Consider the following 16,922-nt stretch of genomic DNA (forward strand, 5'->3'; position numbering starts at 1 on the left):
ACTATATATAGTATATATAATATATAAAAACTAAGATTTTAAGGTTTTTTCCCCAATACATTTTATTTTAAATTTGTAAACATTTATTTATTTTCCAAAAATAATAAATAGTTGTATGATATACTATATATACTATATATATTTATATATAGTATATATAGACAACGATTTTAAGTTTTTTTTTGTAAACAATACACAGAACAATTAAATCAATACATAAAGGGGGGGGGAACACACCAAAAAAACATTAAAAAAATATGAATAAAAGCAATGAAACACAAAACATGCCAGGGGTTAAAATAAATAAATGAATAATAGTAACTTAGGTAAAATCACCTAAACCTCACCGTTTTACTAGCCCTTTTGTTTTTTGCAGAATATATTTTCTTAATATATATTTCCATTTCTTTCTTTAAAAACATTAAAATGAGATTTTAACCCTCGCAAATTTGCATTTATGAATGTAAAAAAAACTTTGCAACAGTGAATAATGAGATTGATTAGATCAATAGATAGATTTTAAGTGTTTGCAGACTTATTTGAAAGTGTGACGCGCACTGATGTGTTCACTCCTGCAGACATCTTTGAAACAAAGACACAGATTCGCAACATTCAAACACTAAAATAACCCGTGGGAAAGTATTGGTAAATTATTAAATAAATTATCTGAACAGAATATAATTGATATAATTATAAAATCTTGGTTAAAATGTGTCTAACAGGCTCTACTTTAACGAGAAATAGACCCTGGCTATGTGTGGCGAATGTGTCAATCCGCGTCCTACACGGCGTAACGTCACAGCAACGGTTGCCCCCTTTTGTTCAACCGAGTTCCTGAATTATTCCCCAATAACACAATGAAATGATCGGGATTATTATATTGTTTTATAAACAACATTTTACCCTGCAACCTACGCCGTGAATCTCGTCTGGGATTATACATCTAATGAATTAAAACACCGATCTGCTGTGCGATATCTTGGTGTGAGGAGGCAACCGAAGCACGCAGCAGTCCTGAGGAACGTGGAGTAGTAAGTGTTTATAACGTTAGATATGTAGCCGTTAAAACCGTTAAAACCGTTGGTTTTGTGGAGGGGGAAACGGTCGATCTACTTTAGCTATTTTAACAACAAGCACCTGATTCCACATGCTTGTAGTAGTAGTAGTCATGAAATCATCATGGTATACTGTCATTTAGCAGGGTGAGGTCATTGTGGAGGGAAACACTGTAGAGAAGGTCTAACTTTAAACACTCGTTGTGTATTAATCATACTAAATAAGTATCTAACACCCTCTCTTGTGTAGCTAACTAACGGCTGCCTCTGTGACTATAGCAACCATTTAGCACGCCAGTTAAACTATTAACCGTCACTGAGCAACGGTTAACATGAACAAATTAACGGCAGTAGCTAGTTTATAACGTTAACTCGTGTGTGTGTGTATTAGTTTTATTCTACGTAGCTGTGTTTAGGAAAGTGAACTGGTTGCTGGTTGGTGTTGTTGTTTGCTAGCTGCTGTTAGCTTGCTGGCTAACAGCGTCTCATTGTTTGAGGAGGAAAGCATCAGCAAAGATGCTAAAGCTAATGGTAGCTTGGTTTATAAAGTCCCAACGGTTAGTTTTTCAAACTAAAGTGCACTGCTGTTGCTAGGCAGAACTGACTGGCTGTTGGAAGCAAGCTTGAATTCACAGTCAACTAGCTTACAGTGAGCTACAGGGCAGTTAGCACAGGAACAGAAACATAAATATTGACCCTAAATTGCACCTGTTACTGAGGAACCAAACACAACAAGTTTCCTACTGGGAGTGAGGGACACGTGACTGCACCATAACAGGTGCACAGTGTGCTCAGTCTCTAACTGCAGTGACTACTATCTAACTTAATGTATTGTAATTAATCCCCCCATTGGTCCTCCTTTGTGCTCCTTCTCTTTCAGATGTAAACTTGATGAACAGCATCTGTCCCCAGCAGTGGCTGTTGGCACAATGGGGCTGGACTTTGATGTAAAGACGTTCTGTCACAATCTGCGGGCCACCAAGCCCCCTTATGAGTGCCCCGTGGAGACGTGCCGTAAGGTCTACAAGAGCTACAGTGGCATTGAGTATCACCTTTACCACTATGACCACGACAACCCCACTCCTGCACAGAGTGTGCCCCAGAAGAAGAGAAAGGGACGGCCTCCTCGCGCCTCATTGGCTGGGTCAGGGGATACGGACGATGGTGGGGGTAACGGAGGAGGTGGAGGACCGGGGCAGGGGGGGAACACACCGGGTAGCCCCAACCGGTCAGATCACTCCCACTCCCCGGGGAGAGAAACAATGACATACGCTCAGGCGCAGCGAATGGTGGAGCTGGAGTTTCAAGGACGCATCCACCGCATCAGCATCTTTGAGAACATTGACGTGGTGTCAGAAGAAGACAGCGATGCGGAGGATGCTCCACCGTCTGGTACTGGTGGTAGTGGCGGAGGGGTGTGTAACGGTAGTGATGGTGGAGCTGGAGGTAGCGAGTTAGGAGGTAGTGGCAAGGACCGGACAGATATCCCGTCCTCTAATGGCGGCAAATCCACCCCAAAGTCTGGGAAGCATAAGAGTAAAGAAAAGAAGAAGGACGGCTCATCTCATCATCACAGCGCTCAGTCCGGCCCTGCGGTCAAGCTCCCTGAGGCGGTGTTCAGAGAACTGGACCAAGAGAGACCTGAGGCCCCCCCTCGACCATCATCTTACTACAGGTCTGCATTGAGAATTATAATCTGGTTCATTAACTATTACATAGTAGGTGTAAGAATCAGAAACAGGATTATTAAGTACATGGCAGGCAATTCAAAGATAAGGAAATTTGTTGAGTCATGAATATTTGAGGCACACATGTATACAGTCAGTCACCAGCTTGTTTGCAGTTGTACAGCTTGTTGTCGTGCTTGTATCAGAAATTAATTTGACCTCAGATTCCTCGTATTATTCTGTCATTGTTTCCTCTTTCTACAGAAAGTTGAAGTTGTTGCAAACCCTATACTCCCACACTTCTGTCCTACTCATGTACTATTATGTAATGACATATAAACACATTTTCTCTCTTCTTTCCCACGCTGGTGTTCAGGTACATTGATAAGTCTGTGGAGGAGCTGGATGAGGAGGTAGAGTACGACATTGATGAGGAAGACTACATCTGGCTTGACATCATGAACGACAAGCGGCGGCGTGACGGCGTGACACCCATCCCTCAGGAGGTTTTTGAGTACCTCATGGACCGCTTAGAGAAGGAGTCCTACTTTGAGAGCCACAACAAGGTACCTGAACCTGAAAGCTGATGGAAAAATTATATTTTAACAGATAGAATGCATCCAACTCTGATCTCTACTTATCCTCCTGTCTCCCAGGCTGACCCCAGCACCCTAATCGATGAAGACGCTGTCTGCTGCATCTGTAACGACGGAGAGTGTCAGAACAGCAATGTGATCCTGTTCTGCGACATGTGTAACCTGGCAGTACACCAGGAGTGCTATGGTGTGCCCTACATCCCAGAGGGACAGTGGTTGTGTCGTCGCTGCCTGCAGTCGCCGAGTAGAGCTGTGGACTGTGCTCTGTGCCCCAACAAGGGAGGTGCTTTCAAACAGACAGACGATGCTCGCTGGGCTCACGTAGTGTGTGCCCTCTGGATCCCGGAGGTAAATCCACTCACCAGCACATGCGTTCTTGAGCAGAGCTTCATAACCTTGCAGAGATTGAGGTGCTCTGCATTGTGCCCTGTTCATCTGTGGTGCACACAGCTTTCAGTATTAGTTTTTCTTTCAGAATCAAAGTTGCTTTAAGTTTCTGCAGCGGGTGCATAAGGATTTAACCTTATTAACTGATGCTTACACAGCCCAGGACTGTGAGGATGATCTATATTTTGCACATTTATGGATGGTTGCTTAGCTTGTTTAGTCACATGTTAAGTGCAAGTGGTTTGATAAATAGCACTAGGTGCATAATAGAATGGAAAACACAACAAAAATTATATATTCCAAGATGAAACAGTGATGAGCAGTCTTAGATTGTGATCTGTTGTTTATTTATATTTTCTTCTACACAACATAACATTGGGCAATGACATATGATACAATATCAATACACATACGCTCCAAAAATATAGGAATATCAGCAAGTCATACCAGAGTCATGAAGCCCAAAGACAAAAAAGAACAAAAATGAAGAAAAGAATGGAAAAAAAAAGAATAATATATTTAAAAAAATGTATCAAGTACTTGCAAAAGCCAAAACAAAATTAAGAAAACAAGGACTGAAAATAAATAAATAAAGAGAGACAGAAAAAAACAAATTCTGAGTGTTGAATGATTACTAAAGAAATAAATATATGGGTCATCTTGGTCCAAACATCAATGTTAATGAACAGTTTAGCAGGTATCAGTAAGTCTGTTGTCTCGTTACTACCCTAACTCTTCGATTAAAGTTTTGCAATAAACTGAATTCTGCTGCCTTTCCTCAGGTCTGTTTTGCTAACACAGTCTTCCTGGAGCCAATCGACAGTATTGAACACATTCCTCCAGCACGCTGGAAGCTCACTTGCTACATCTGCAAGCAGCGTGGTTCCGGCGCCTGCATCCAGTGTCACAAAGCCAACTGTTACACAGCCTTCCACGTCACCTGCGCCCAGCAGGCGGGCCTCTACATGAAAATGGAGCCCGTCAGAGAGACCGGGGCTAACGGCACCTCTTTCAGCGTCCGCAAGACGGCTTACTGCGACATCCACACGCCCCCGGGATCGGCGCGACCTTTGGGAGGAGTGGGCGGCGCCAGCATGGGTTCGTCTCACAGCGAGGGAGAGCTGGAGGAGGATGACGAGCCCAGCATCGGCCACGATGACGACTCCAAGGGCTGGAGCTCTGAGCGAGCCAAGAGGGCGAAGGCCAAGTCCAGGCTGAAGATGAAAAGAGCGAGGAAGATCTTGGCTGAGAGGAGAGCTGCTGCGCCGGTGGTGTCTGTGCCCTGCATACCTCCCCATAGGTACGTACACAATATACATGTTTCCATGTGGATCAGCAGGTTGACCAGAACCAAAATGATCACATATTTTTTGCATTTGTGACATGGGAGTACCCGAGTTAAAATTTGTTTCTCTGCAGGCTGAGCAAAATCACCAGTAACTTGACGGTACCCAGGAAGAGCCAGTTCATGCAGCGGCTTCACAGCTACTGGACCCTGAAGAGGCAAAGTCGTAATGGTGTACCTCTGCTACGCCGGCTCCAAACCCACCTGCAGTCCCAACGACATATCGACCCACTCCCACCACCACCTCCATCACAACTCCCTCCGTTGACTTGTGGAATTGTAAAAAAAAAAAAACAAAAAAAAAAATTTTTTTGTATGTTACTGTAATTCTGTACTTGTCTAACACGTTTGTGCGTGTTGGTGTTGCAGAGGGACAGCGAGGAGAAACATTCGGCTTTAAAGGAGCAGCTGAAGGCGTGGCAGAGACTGAGACACGACCTGGAGAGAGCCAGGCTGCTGGTGGAGCTCATCCGTAAGAGGGAAAAACTCAAGAGGGAGACGGTGAGACACAAATTACTTTTTATTTCTGTAACTAACAGATATCAAAACACTAGCAGTGGCACTCTATCTTTGCAATACCCATACTACTGTACTATTTTGTATGAAGAAATATGTAGAATGTCCCATTACACAGTATGTCAAATGCAGTATGCCAAAAATACCAGGATGTCCTACATCTGGTCGTAATTTGCAGTATGCAAGCCAGCATGCTTTTGTGGCTATTCCGACCCACAATCCTCTGCGCAGCGTCACCAGTGACATATCTGTAATATGATGACAGATGACAGCTGCTGACAGCTTATTTGACAGCTTACTGACAGAAGCCGTAATGACAGAAAGCGCATGCAAGTATAAGTAGGTTGCTAATGCTACATATTTTTGCAACACATGTATAACGTTAATCAATACATTGATATAAGCTGCCGAATTGCATACTTTTTCTTTGTACTTCAAATTTCGCGCTATGGAGTACGACAGATAGCAAGAGATGAGCAAGAAAGTCAAAGTTCAAGGAACAATGTTATGACAAAGTAGTATGTCCCAATTGTAAGCATACTGCATGCAACAGTATGTACTTTGTAAGGGCAGTGTGTACAGAAGTAAGAAGAAAAAGTATGCAATGTGGAACACAACCTATGTTTCTCTCCAGTGAGCTGTATAGGACGGTGCCTAAGTTTTCTCTTTGGATTAGCATGTTGAATTGAATGTCTGTACACATACAACGTTCTTACTACACAGATTTCTCTCTGTTTATTTAATCAGTCAGCAAGTGTGAATTGTTAAAATATTGTGTCTGTGCTCAGATTAAAGTGCAGCAGATGGCGCTGGAGATGCAGCTGACTCCCTTCCTGGTGCTGTTGAGAAGTACGTTGGAACAGTTACAGGAAAGAGACATCAACAACTTCTTCACTGAGCCTGTACCGCTGGCAGAGGTAAACACACACATTCCCACACACTCAGGAAGTTTAGATATGCGTCCTTTTTTCATGTCAATGTTAGTTTTGAAATCTGATCACATTTGCCTATTTATGTGTCTCCTCCATTTATTTAAACTAGCTCATAATGTATGTTAAATGTGTACCTTCCTTCTTTATCTATTTGCATTTTATTTAGAACTATATTTATAATAATCATATTATAAGGGATCATGCCAGAAATGTTTGTGTGTTTATGTAGAAAACGAATGTTAGTCAATCACAGCGTTCTACGGTCTGTATTTCTTTATAGCAGGCTGTTGCTATGTATAACAGACCGTTGCTATGGGGCCAGTTATGATGTCGGACTCTGGCGGACCAATTTTGTGTCAAATTACTAATTTCTTAAGTAAGTAGCCGTGTAATAAGCGAGATAATATACAGCCAGCGGGTCATTGTTGTGAAATAAACCCACCTGCATCGCCCTCTTGTCAGGGTTTATTTTACAACAATGACCGGCTGTGCATTATCCCTTACATATTGTTGGCAGCCTCAAAATTACAGTATTGGTCAGGCTCTGATCCTGACCTGTCTATGTTCTCTGACTTCTACATACTCACATCTGCACTGAAAATTCATTGCACATATACTTATTAGAACATGCGGGTCATGCCTCTGCCTGATCTCTACCCTCTACTATCCAGGTGCCAGACTACCTGGACCACATCGACACGCCAATGGACTTCCAGACCATGTGGAACCTGCTGGAGGCCCATCGCTACCTCACTTTCGAGGCCTTCGAGGCAGACTTCGGCCTCATTGTCAACAACTGTCTCAAGTACAACGCCAAGGACACAGTCTTCTACCGTGCCGCCCTGCGGCTCAGAGAGATGGGCGGAGCCGTCATAAGAACCGCCCGGCGCCACGCTGAGCGGATAGGCTTTGACTACGAGGCTGGCATACACCTCCCCCGAGAGCCGAGCCCAGACAGTCAGCGTGACCAAGACAGGGACAGAGAGAGGGAACGGGAACGGGAGCGCGAACGGGAGCGCGAACGGGAGCGAGAAAGGGAACGAGAACGGGAACGAGACAGAGACAGAGACCGAGACAGAGACCGAGACAGAGACCGAGACAGAGACAGAGACAGAGACAGAGACAGAGATAGAGACAGAGACAGAGAACGAGAACGAGAACGAGATAGAGAACGAGAACGAGATAGAGATAGAGAACGAGACCGGCCATTGTCCTCTAATGAAGATGGTAAGTGAACCTCTTTCATTTTGGTTAGGAGCTTTATGGCAGCCAAAGCATTGTTTCTCAAGCACTAAAGTGAAAAATAGGTGAGAGGCAAACAATTTAAAATGATTTATGTTTGGCAAAGAGAACTTCTAGGTCGTTCAACCACTTTCGGGCGGCCAATTGACACCTCCGAAACAACATGTTCTAAAATTACACACTACAGGAACATTTGGCAGGCTAGAAGCTAGATGAAAATGTATACTTCGTTATCAAACAAATGTGAGTGAAATACTGGAGGAAATATTAGGGTGGAGGGATAGGAGGGCAGACCACGAGACATGAGTGTAAAAAAAAGAGGTAGTAGGCATATATAACAATTTAGCTCTCAAGGCTAGGTCTAGGTTATTGTTTGTGTTTTTGTTTGTTTTTTCTTTCCTTTCATTGATTGAATGGCAGTTACAACACATTCCTTGTCACAAATGTTGAGCACTGGAACAGTATTAGACATGTGGAGTAAGATGCTGAATACAAATATATTGAAGAGGAAAAAAATATCTTTGCGCAGTAAAGCATGTTGACCACTAGGGGGGCGTATGACATTCATTCAATTCAGTTGCTAAAAACATCACTCATCCTTGTTGCTTGTATACTACTATCTATGTCTTTGGTTTAAAACCAACCTCTATAAATCTTTGTTAATAGATTAAAGCTACAGTTGGAAACTTTTTGTCATATTTGCTCTAACTGTCACTATATTCTGATGTACTACTGTACATGAGACATAGAATCTGTGAAACAATCATGTTCCTTTGCCTCCCTTTATTGCTCCCACTGGCATTTGCAAGATTTCACAATGCCCGAAGAAAAACACTCAATCATAGCTCGCAAAACTGGCGAACTCCGATCAAACGGTCAAACTAGACAGTGCTTATCAAATATGAATCAATATTCTGTTACTGTAATGCCTATTTCTCCCCTCAAATGTTTTCAGAAACATCTTGTAGTGTACTGTTTAGCCGTAAAATGAGAAAGTTTGCTCCGGCCGGTGGGCGGTGCTTATGTTTTGGCTTGACTGTTTTCCACATGGCATATGGGTCACAAACTTTCTCATTTTACAGCTAAACAGTACACTAAAATATGTTACAGGCATTACAGAAACAGAATCTTGATTCATATTTGATCAGCGCTCCCTAGTTTGATCGGAGTTCACAAGCTTCACAAGCAGTGATTGACAGCTGCGTTAGAGACTCTTCGGCTCTGATTGGTTGTTTATTTTTCGGTTGCGACGGAATCTTGAAAATGCCATTAGGAGCACTATAATGAGGCAAGAGAACCTGATTTTTTTTCACAGATTATCTGTCTCACGCCCTACTGCCAGGATATAAAAAACAGTATGAGCAAATATGACAAAAACTTATTTTTATTAAAGTTACCAACTGCAGATTTAAGTGACTTGTTCGGCCCTCTCACATATTTCATTTGAACTCCCATTAGAACTATTTTTGAACAGTCTCAGATTAGGTTTGGTGAATCTTGCAGACATGCTGAATTTGGTACAGTTTATATCAATACTACACAAATTAGCATAATGTTGTCAGATGTCTGGTAGCACGGGAATTCTACCAAACATATTGTCCATCAGGAAACAGCCCACATCCCTCCCTTTGTTATAAGGCTGCCCCCTCTTAGTCAATTAGTCGACTGAATGCTAGTTTTTTGTGCTTTTTTCATCCTGAATGACTCATTTCCAAGAAACTTATAAGCACATCTTTGATAAACACAAGATTTAAAGTGTTGCTTTTGTGTGATTCTTTGTGTAGAAACTCAGTTTTACAGATTTGCCGTTTAAATCAACTAATCGATTAGTCGACAAAATCGTGTGAGTGTTACTAAGAATTTCTTTGGTCGAGGACAGCCCTACTTTGTTAGTTTCCAGTCATATTTGACTTCCTTCATAATTATTCTCATTCTCTTTCTTTCTCTGAAGGTGTGTAACAACCTTTCTCTCCCTGCCTCTCGCAGACTTGCTCCTGCCAGAGAACAGGCGACGGCTACCGCTGGAAGAGCAGCTGCATTACCTGCAGGCGCGTCTTGATGAGGTCAGCACGGGGAAGCACAGCATTGGGCAATCTCGCAGAGCCAAAGCTCTGAGGAAGGAAATCAGTGTGATCAAGAGGAAGCTCGCGCACCAGCGGGAGGGAGGCTCCGGTATGGGGGGAAGGGAGTCCGTGGGAGGAGGAGACCGGGGCGCTTCCCTCCCCCATCACCCATCCTCCTCAGTACACCACGATGAAGGGGGAGAAAGCAGCAGCCAGGAGATTGGTGGAAAAGGTGTAAATTATCATTAATGTGCATGAAAATGCTAATAGCTATTAAAGGAGAGTAACATGATGAACATTTGCTTGCACTTTAACTTATAAAGCTCTCTCCTCCTCAAGATATGAGTGTGTCCTCGTCTGCCCTGGCTCCAGAGGTGGGCCGTCGGACGTCTGTCCTCTTCTCCAAGAAGAACCAAAAAATGGCTGGACCCCCCAAAAGGCCAGGACGCCCCCCCAAGAACCGTGACGCTGGCTACGGTGGGGCGGGGTTAAGCCAAAGCCCTATCGGTCCCCCTCAACTGCCCCTACTGTCACCAAGCAGGCAGAGGAAGAGGCCACGCAGTCCCCGCAGCAGCTCCAGCTCTGACAGCGACAGTGATAATGACGACCTGCTCCCAGGTACCGTAGATGATAATATAATAAATATTAACAATTTTTGAGTCACACCCACACTCATTGCACTCTCTCTCTCTCTCTCTCTCTCTCTCTCTCTCTCTCTCTCTCTCTCTCTCCCTCTCTCTCCCCCTCACTCTCTCCTTCTCCCTCTCTCTCTCCCTCTCTCTCCCCCTCACTCTCTCCTTCTCCCTCTCCCTCTCTCTCCCCCTCAGGTTTGCCAAGTAACGGTTTCGACGGAGGAAACCAGCCAGTAACGGAGAGCTTCCGCGTGTACAGAAGTGAGTCTCGTCTCCCTCGTTCCAGCTCGGACTCTGAGTCCACAACCAGCAGCAGCAGCAGTGCAGCCTCTGACAGGACCAGGTGATTAGCGCACAAACATTAGCTCATTGGTTTGGTTTTACAGCCACAGATTTACATGGAGGGGTTATTCCCAGCACTCTCATCATCCCTGTTTACAGCCGCTACAGGCAGCTGTTTTAAGCAAAAAAAAGCTCAGATGAACTCACTGTGCAGCCGTACCAACTTCATATGGCGATATAATGTCAGGAAAGTGTGTCTGTGAGCCGGTTGATGAGTTATTCTGCCTCCAAGAGACCAACAATAATCAATTACTGCAGCTTTAAGTCCCTGACACACATATTGAGGTGTGTTACACATCGTTGGCTCTAGTCTTCCCGTGTCGGAGGCTTTTTGGCCGATTCTGCATGTTGAATCAGCGGCGGAGACCGACGGTGAGAGAAATCACTCTGATTGGCTGTTCAGCTTAAACAAATCAGTGCACGAGAAGAGAAACGGAATTGAGGAAAGCAAGCAAACGAGTAAAGTCAAGAGGGCACACACAGAAGGCTCTTCTCATTTTTCATCTTCATCTCAACTGATCATTCCAATAGACGGATATTTTCACGACCACATGGCCATCTGGAATGAAGCTGAGTGGTGAGTGAGAGTGGTGTGAAAATGATCGGCAAACGCCGCTTTGTTTCATGTACCTATCTTAACAATGGCTTGTATATCCGCAGTCCTCGGCCTTCCGGTTTCCCTTTTTGAACGACAATTTTATCTCGCGCAGGCGCAGAACATACGTGGTAGTTGGCCGTCGGCTGTAGTCTTTGCGGTGTGTTCGCGCGCAACTTGTTGGCCAAGATAAAGGCGGCGTAAGGTGACTTAAAGGTCTGCCTTCGTCGCCACTAGTTCTTTGATGTCAGGTTGGTGTGTCTGGGCCTTTAGCCATACCAACTTCATATGGCGATATTATGTCAGGGCAGTGCTGAGGAGTTCTTCTGCCTCCAAGAGGCCAACAAAAATCAATTACTGCAGCTTTAAAGGAACAGTTCGACATTTTGCTAAATACGCTTATTTGCTTTCCAGTGACTCCCTGGAGTCTTGTCATCACTTTGATGTTCCCAGGCAGCCAGCGGAGACTCCAGAAAGCCACAGCACCCGGCCCCTGGTCACTGAGAAACAGTTCCAGCATGTAAATCCCTGTAAAACAGCAATTTGTCGTTTTAGTGTTTATGTAAGAATTAAGAAACCAAGATACAGTGTGATAATTACGGGGCTTTTGATGTGCTGGTAGGCATTTTTATGAATTTTAAAGTGAGCCAGGCTAGCTCTTTTCCCCCTTGATTCCTGATTTCTTTATGCTAAGCTAAGATAGTTTCAGAGTTAATGCACAGATATAAGAGAAAGCAAATAAACGTATTTCCCAAAATGTCAAACTATTTGTTTAATGTGCTTCCTGATATGACGTTGCAGTAGTGTTAGCCAACCAGGCAGTCATCTCAAGGGAATTATGGCTTTTATGCAGTGGTTAAACATGCAATAATTGTTTTTAGTAGCACTAAAAAGATATAAGTATAAATGAGATCATCAGCCACGTCTTGTTTAGCAACTAGTGTTATAAATTTGATAACATCTTAGACCAGTCAGAACGTAAACACTTCTAATAAAGTTACATTATGGATCTTTATAGTCTCGTCTCTCTTCTCTCTCAGTACGACCCCGTCTAAGCAGGGCAGAGGGAAGGCGTCGTTCTCTCGCTCCGCCTTCCAGGAGGACAGCAGCGAGGAGACGTCTGGCACTGAAAATGATTCCTACTCAGTCGGAGGATCGCGGAGTGTTTCACATTGTAAGCACACGTTCACATCCTCACACACACACACACACACACACACACATCCATGTGTCAGTGCATACACAATTGTACAATTGCATACGCAGTATCTTTGAGTCTGGAACCAATCTGATATGACCGCAGTCATTTTTGTATTTGATCTGATATGATTTGACTCAGTGTCTTCAGGGGAAAGTTTACTAATCATGTTGTCATGACACTGGTTCACACTAAATAACATGACATTTCTTGAAGGTTGCCTTTCGACTTAATAATAATGTGTTTTTACATTTGCCTGGGCCCAAATTATACTCTTTTTTTTTGTTTTTTGTTTTTTATTGGGACAACAATCTATGCAAAGAAAGATTAACCTTCCCAAAAACGATACAGAAGACAGGACAGAATTGGTCCTTATGCTACAAAACAGCCAAACAGTATTTCTGAAATACTGTGGTGGTTCTGTTACAGAGGAGTCTGGCAATTTGAGTCTGGAAAAGTATGTATTATTTTTGAAATGGAAAATGTGTAGTAAACCTGATTTCTGCAAAATGACACAATGCAAAGATATTATAATATACAGTGACAGGACACAACTACTTACTACAGGACACAACTATCCCATTCATTTGAATATAACAGATGGAAAAAGAGCTGCGACATAAATGTGGAATTATCAAATAAAAGTCCCATTAAATAAATAAATACAAATTTAATCTTTTTTTAAATACTTATTTATTTATTTATTTAATATTGAATAAAATGGCATCTATAGTGAGCAGCATTGTTGCGCAGAGAACATGACATTTTCAACACTACACAAAGACATGGCAGCTGCTGTAGTTGTTTTCTATGACAGGAGGGAAAATGAAACAAACCAAGAGAAAATGCAGATAAAGTGATCAGCATTGGCCATGTGAAGTATTGAATTTTCAAGTTCAATTGGCGACCAACACCGTTTGATTAGGACGCCCAACCCACCTCGCATCTAGTCTTGTAGGAGCTGGATGTTTAACAACAAGCCCAGTTACCCCTCACACAGTTCTAAGGAATGGGGTGTATTTTGTAATAAATACTTAGTTAGAAGAGTGTGATTATGATCATGACTGATAGTTTAGTTAGAAGGGAGGTAGCACAATGGTGACTGTCTTCCTGTTACCGTGTTCCTTACCGTCAGTGGTGCGGGGTCGGGCCAGGTCAGCATGCTGGATGTCTTCTGATGACTATTCTTCTCTTGAAGCTTTGGATCTGGTGTGGGCCAAGTGCAGAGGCTATCCTTCGTATCCTGCTCTGGTGAGACACAAAAGGACACTGCAAACAGCACAGAGTAACTCAGGACATTCTGCAGGTTAATGACGGTATGTCTAACCCTCCACTTGCCACTGTTTGTCCTGAAGATAATTGACCCGAAGATGCCCAGGGAAGGGGTGTTCCACCGGGGCGTCCCGATCCCCGTCCCCCCGTTGGATGTGCTGAAACTAGGGGAGCAAATGACCCAGGAGGCCAGGGAGCACCTGTTCTTGGTCCTCTTCTTTGACAACAAGAGAACTTGGTCAGTGCTCTGGGTCACCTTGTGTCACCTTTTTTGTATTAATTGATTTTGTTTGTGTCTTCTTTGTTTGTTCTCACTGACGTTCTGTCTTTTTTTTTTTTTTTTAAAATGAGTACGCTAGCAAAACAGACTTCTGTTATTGCTGGATCTGTGCTCACACATACCTCTGTGGTAGAAGGTCAAAGGAAACTGCACTCCTTGTTCTAAAGTGCAAGACGACAGAACATTTAGCAGAAATAGGGCAAACGTGTTTTTTGAGAACAGAAGAGGAGGGAAAAAACAGGTCATATTTTAGGTCATTGTGTGCTGTGCAATCACATCAATTCAAGGTTTGCTTTTGAGTTCAAAGGGGAAAAAAATTATGACCACAGCCAGTGTCACTCTAAACCGCAATGACGATCCTCTTAGAGGGCATCAGGAGTTGAACTACTTTCAGGCCGCGGCCTCTACAGTGCCTAAAGTCAAGAGTTAGAACTAGTTTACTCTTGCACATGAAATGACCCAAACTTGCCTGCAGAGGTATTTTTATTATTTTGTTTTCCTTTTCTTGCACATTTCACTGTAAAATAAATGTACTATACCTCTGTTTGATTGGAAATGATTTAACACTCAGGTATATGTCTGTGTGTATCCAGGCAGTGGCTGCCGCGCTCTAAGCTGGTGCCGCTCGGGGTGGACCAGGAGCTGGACAAGGAGAAGATGCTGGAGGGCAGGAAATCCAACATCCGCAAGTCGGTGCAGGTGGCGTATCACCGCGCCATGCAACACCGCAGCAAGGTGCAGGGAGACCCCAGCAGCGAGACCAGTGACAGTGACTGAAAACAAACACACTCACACAATCACACACACACTGTGGAGTGTCTCTATCGAGAGCCCAGCCCTCCATCACAGAACAGAAGAAACCAGTAGCACAGTGGGGAAAACGAACATCCACTACATTGGCCCCAAGACACACACACACGTCATGCACACTAAGCCGTATTTAATCTGACATGTAAAATATTGTATTTAAGAGAATTGAAAAAAATTGAATAATGATGGAAAAAATATGCTATGTTCAGAATCACCAATCAAAATAATCCTCGTATGCGGTCGATATGTTTAAGAACGATTGAGATGATGGTTTACACACTCAAAACTTAAACACATTTATGATGCATACACAGCTCTGCCTCTCCCTGTCATTTTTACACATGTAGTTTTTACATCTGAATAGGGAAATGCATGTGTACATCAAATGCACACAATGTGGGTATGGCTGTGAATGCCATCGCCCCCGACACATCTTCACATCCATCAACCACCTCTCCAAAAACAAAACAGGCCTGGTGCTAGTGTCCAGTCATCTGTCAGTGGAGCACAAAGAGAGACTGCTGCAGCCTGAACTGTGGGCAAACCAACATTAATGTTATTTATTCTGCTTCTTAACAAGCTCCTTTTTATCATGGACTACTTCTAATCACTCCTGCTACACAAGACATTATTGTGTGGTCCTATTTTTCGTCCGTCACTCTGTGTTCATCATGTCGCCTGTTTTTACGGTTTTGTTAACGTCACACAGGCCGCCGGTCAACGAATAATGAGGACTAAACTTAAACACATGATCGCCTCAACTGTCTGTCTTAGACTCAGGCTGATGGCTTTAGAACTTTTATATATACAGATTGCATAAAGATAGAAGTTTAATAAAAAAGAATTGAGTTTTTTAAACTTGTGGGTTTGCATTGTGGACTGAGAGTGAGTGTGGATTGTGTTTGTTCAACTTCAGCGTTCTTCCTGGTTTCATTCATGTGTGGAATAATATCCTTGTGTGTTCAGCTCAAATTCGTACCCGCCCATTGCCTCTTTACAAAGATTTACTATGCTGTATCTTTCTGATACCTCACATACACTGACAAAACACTTAATTTGACATCAATGAACATGAGCGGTCATGTGTTATGTTTCTTTAAAAGGATTATCTACGCTGCAAAGACAAGTCTTGAGGGTGCATAGTGGCCTAAACACGGTTAAACTTCCTCTATTATAATAACGGTAAAGACTGGATGTGTCCCAACATTTGAGACCTTGTAAATTTATTGTACCTTGCTCAGCCCACAGGCTTTCTTCCTCATACCTAAGGAAGTTCAATCAGGGTAAATATGCCCTCATCCATGTGTTAGTAGATAAGTTCCTTGTGGTGGTGTGACAGTTAATGTAGAGTCTTTTGCATTGGTTCTTGCGTTGTGCAGTCCTTTTATGGTGTGCAGAGCACAGACTTACTGTAAACACTGGTTCTACTGGTTTGACAGCCTTTACAAAAACACACAGGTACCATCAATATGCCTGTTTTTTTGCAGAGACTGCCAAATAAACATTGTGTGCTGTGTCTTAAAATGTCTTAAATGCCCAGATGTTAAGACTGTGGTTTGGTTGCCTGTGAATTATACCTGAAGGGCCTTTAAACCTGCAGTAGGCAGAATATTTTTGGCATCATTGGGCAGAAATTCCATAATAACCTTTCGGCATATTGTAATTCAAGTGTTCTGAGAGAAAACTAGACTTGCTTGGTATTTCCTCAACTGATCTCAACATGGCTGCCGGGTCACAAATTCTCATTTTACAGCTAAACAGTACAATGACTAAACCTCGAAGGCGTTTGTTAAAAACAAAACATTTTTGCATGAATAATTGCAGCCACCTCAGCTCCGCCTCTCGTCACATTCGCAGACAGCCGACGGAGGAGAAAGGTTATATCCGAGCCCAGTTATACCCTCCTGAGGCACCAACAGAAAACGATACTCCAATAGGAACCTGTAGACCTGTCTGTCAGGTCAAACTTATAAATATCATATTGATTTTT

The 16,922-nt window shown here is 43.1% G+C and overlaps 1 protein-coding gene across 6 annotated transcripts; it reads left to right on the forward strand.

The window, feature by feature from the left end:
• The first annotated feature begins 776 nt into the window (after positions 1 to 776).
• brpf1 (bromodomain and PHD finger containing, 1) lies at positions 777 to 15,790 on the forward strand. 6 transcript variants are annotated; one of them, XM_074643902.1, is made up of 17 exons: positions 777 to 1,031; positions 1,936 to 2,730; positions 3,099 to 3,288; positions 3,379 to 3,666; positions 4,488 to 5,005; positions 5,125 to 5,329; positions 5,420 to 5,551; positions 6,355 to 6,483; positions 7,170 to 7,653; positions 7,684 to 7,725; positions 9,727 to 10,035; positions 10,143 to 10,421; positions 10,631 to 10,778; positions 12,413 to 12,546; positions 13,706 to 13,821; positions 13,926 to 14,080; positions 14,716 to 15,790. In XM_074643902.1, the coding sequence occupies exons 2-17, from the start codon at positions 1,985 to 1,987 to the stop codon at positions 14,897 to 14,899; spliced, it is 4,059 nt and encodes a 1,352-aa protein (XP_074500003.1). In that variant the 5' UTR covers positions 777 to 1,031; positions 1,936 to 1,984; the 3' UTR covers positions 14,900 to 15,790. The 6 variants fall into 6 exon arrangements, 4 of the variants coding, with proteins under 4 accessions (XP_074500003.1, XP_074500001.1, XP_074500004.1 ...); XM_074643900.1 differs by having other exon boundaries at positions 7,170 to 7,725; XM_074643903.1 differs by having other exon boundaries at positions 7,170 to 7,725; positions 13,769 to 13,821.
• Positions 15,791 to 16,922: the final 1,132 nt, after the last annotated feature.

The sequence above is a fragment of the Sebastes fasciatus genome, chromosome 8, assembly GCF_043250625.1.
Source record: "Sebastes fasciatus isolate fSebFas1 chromosome 8, fSebFas1.pri, whole genome shotgun sequence".
NCBI classification, from domain to species: domain Eukaryota; kingdom Metazoa; phylum Chordata; class Actinopteri; order Perciformes; family Sebastidae; genus Sebastes; species Sebastes fasciatus.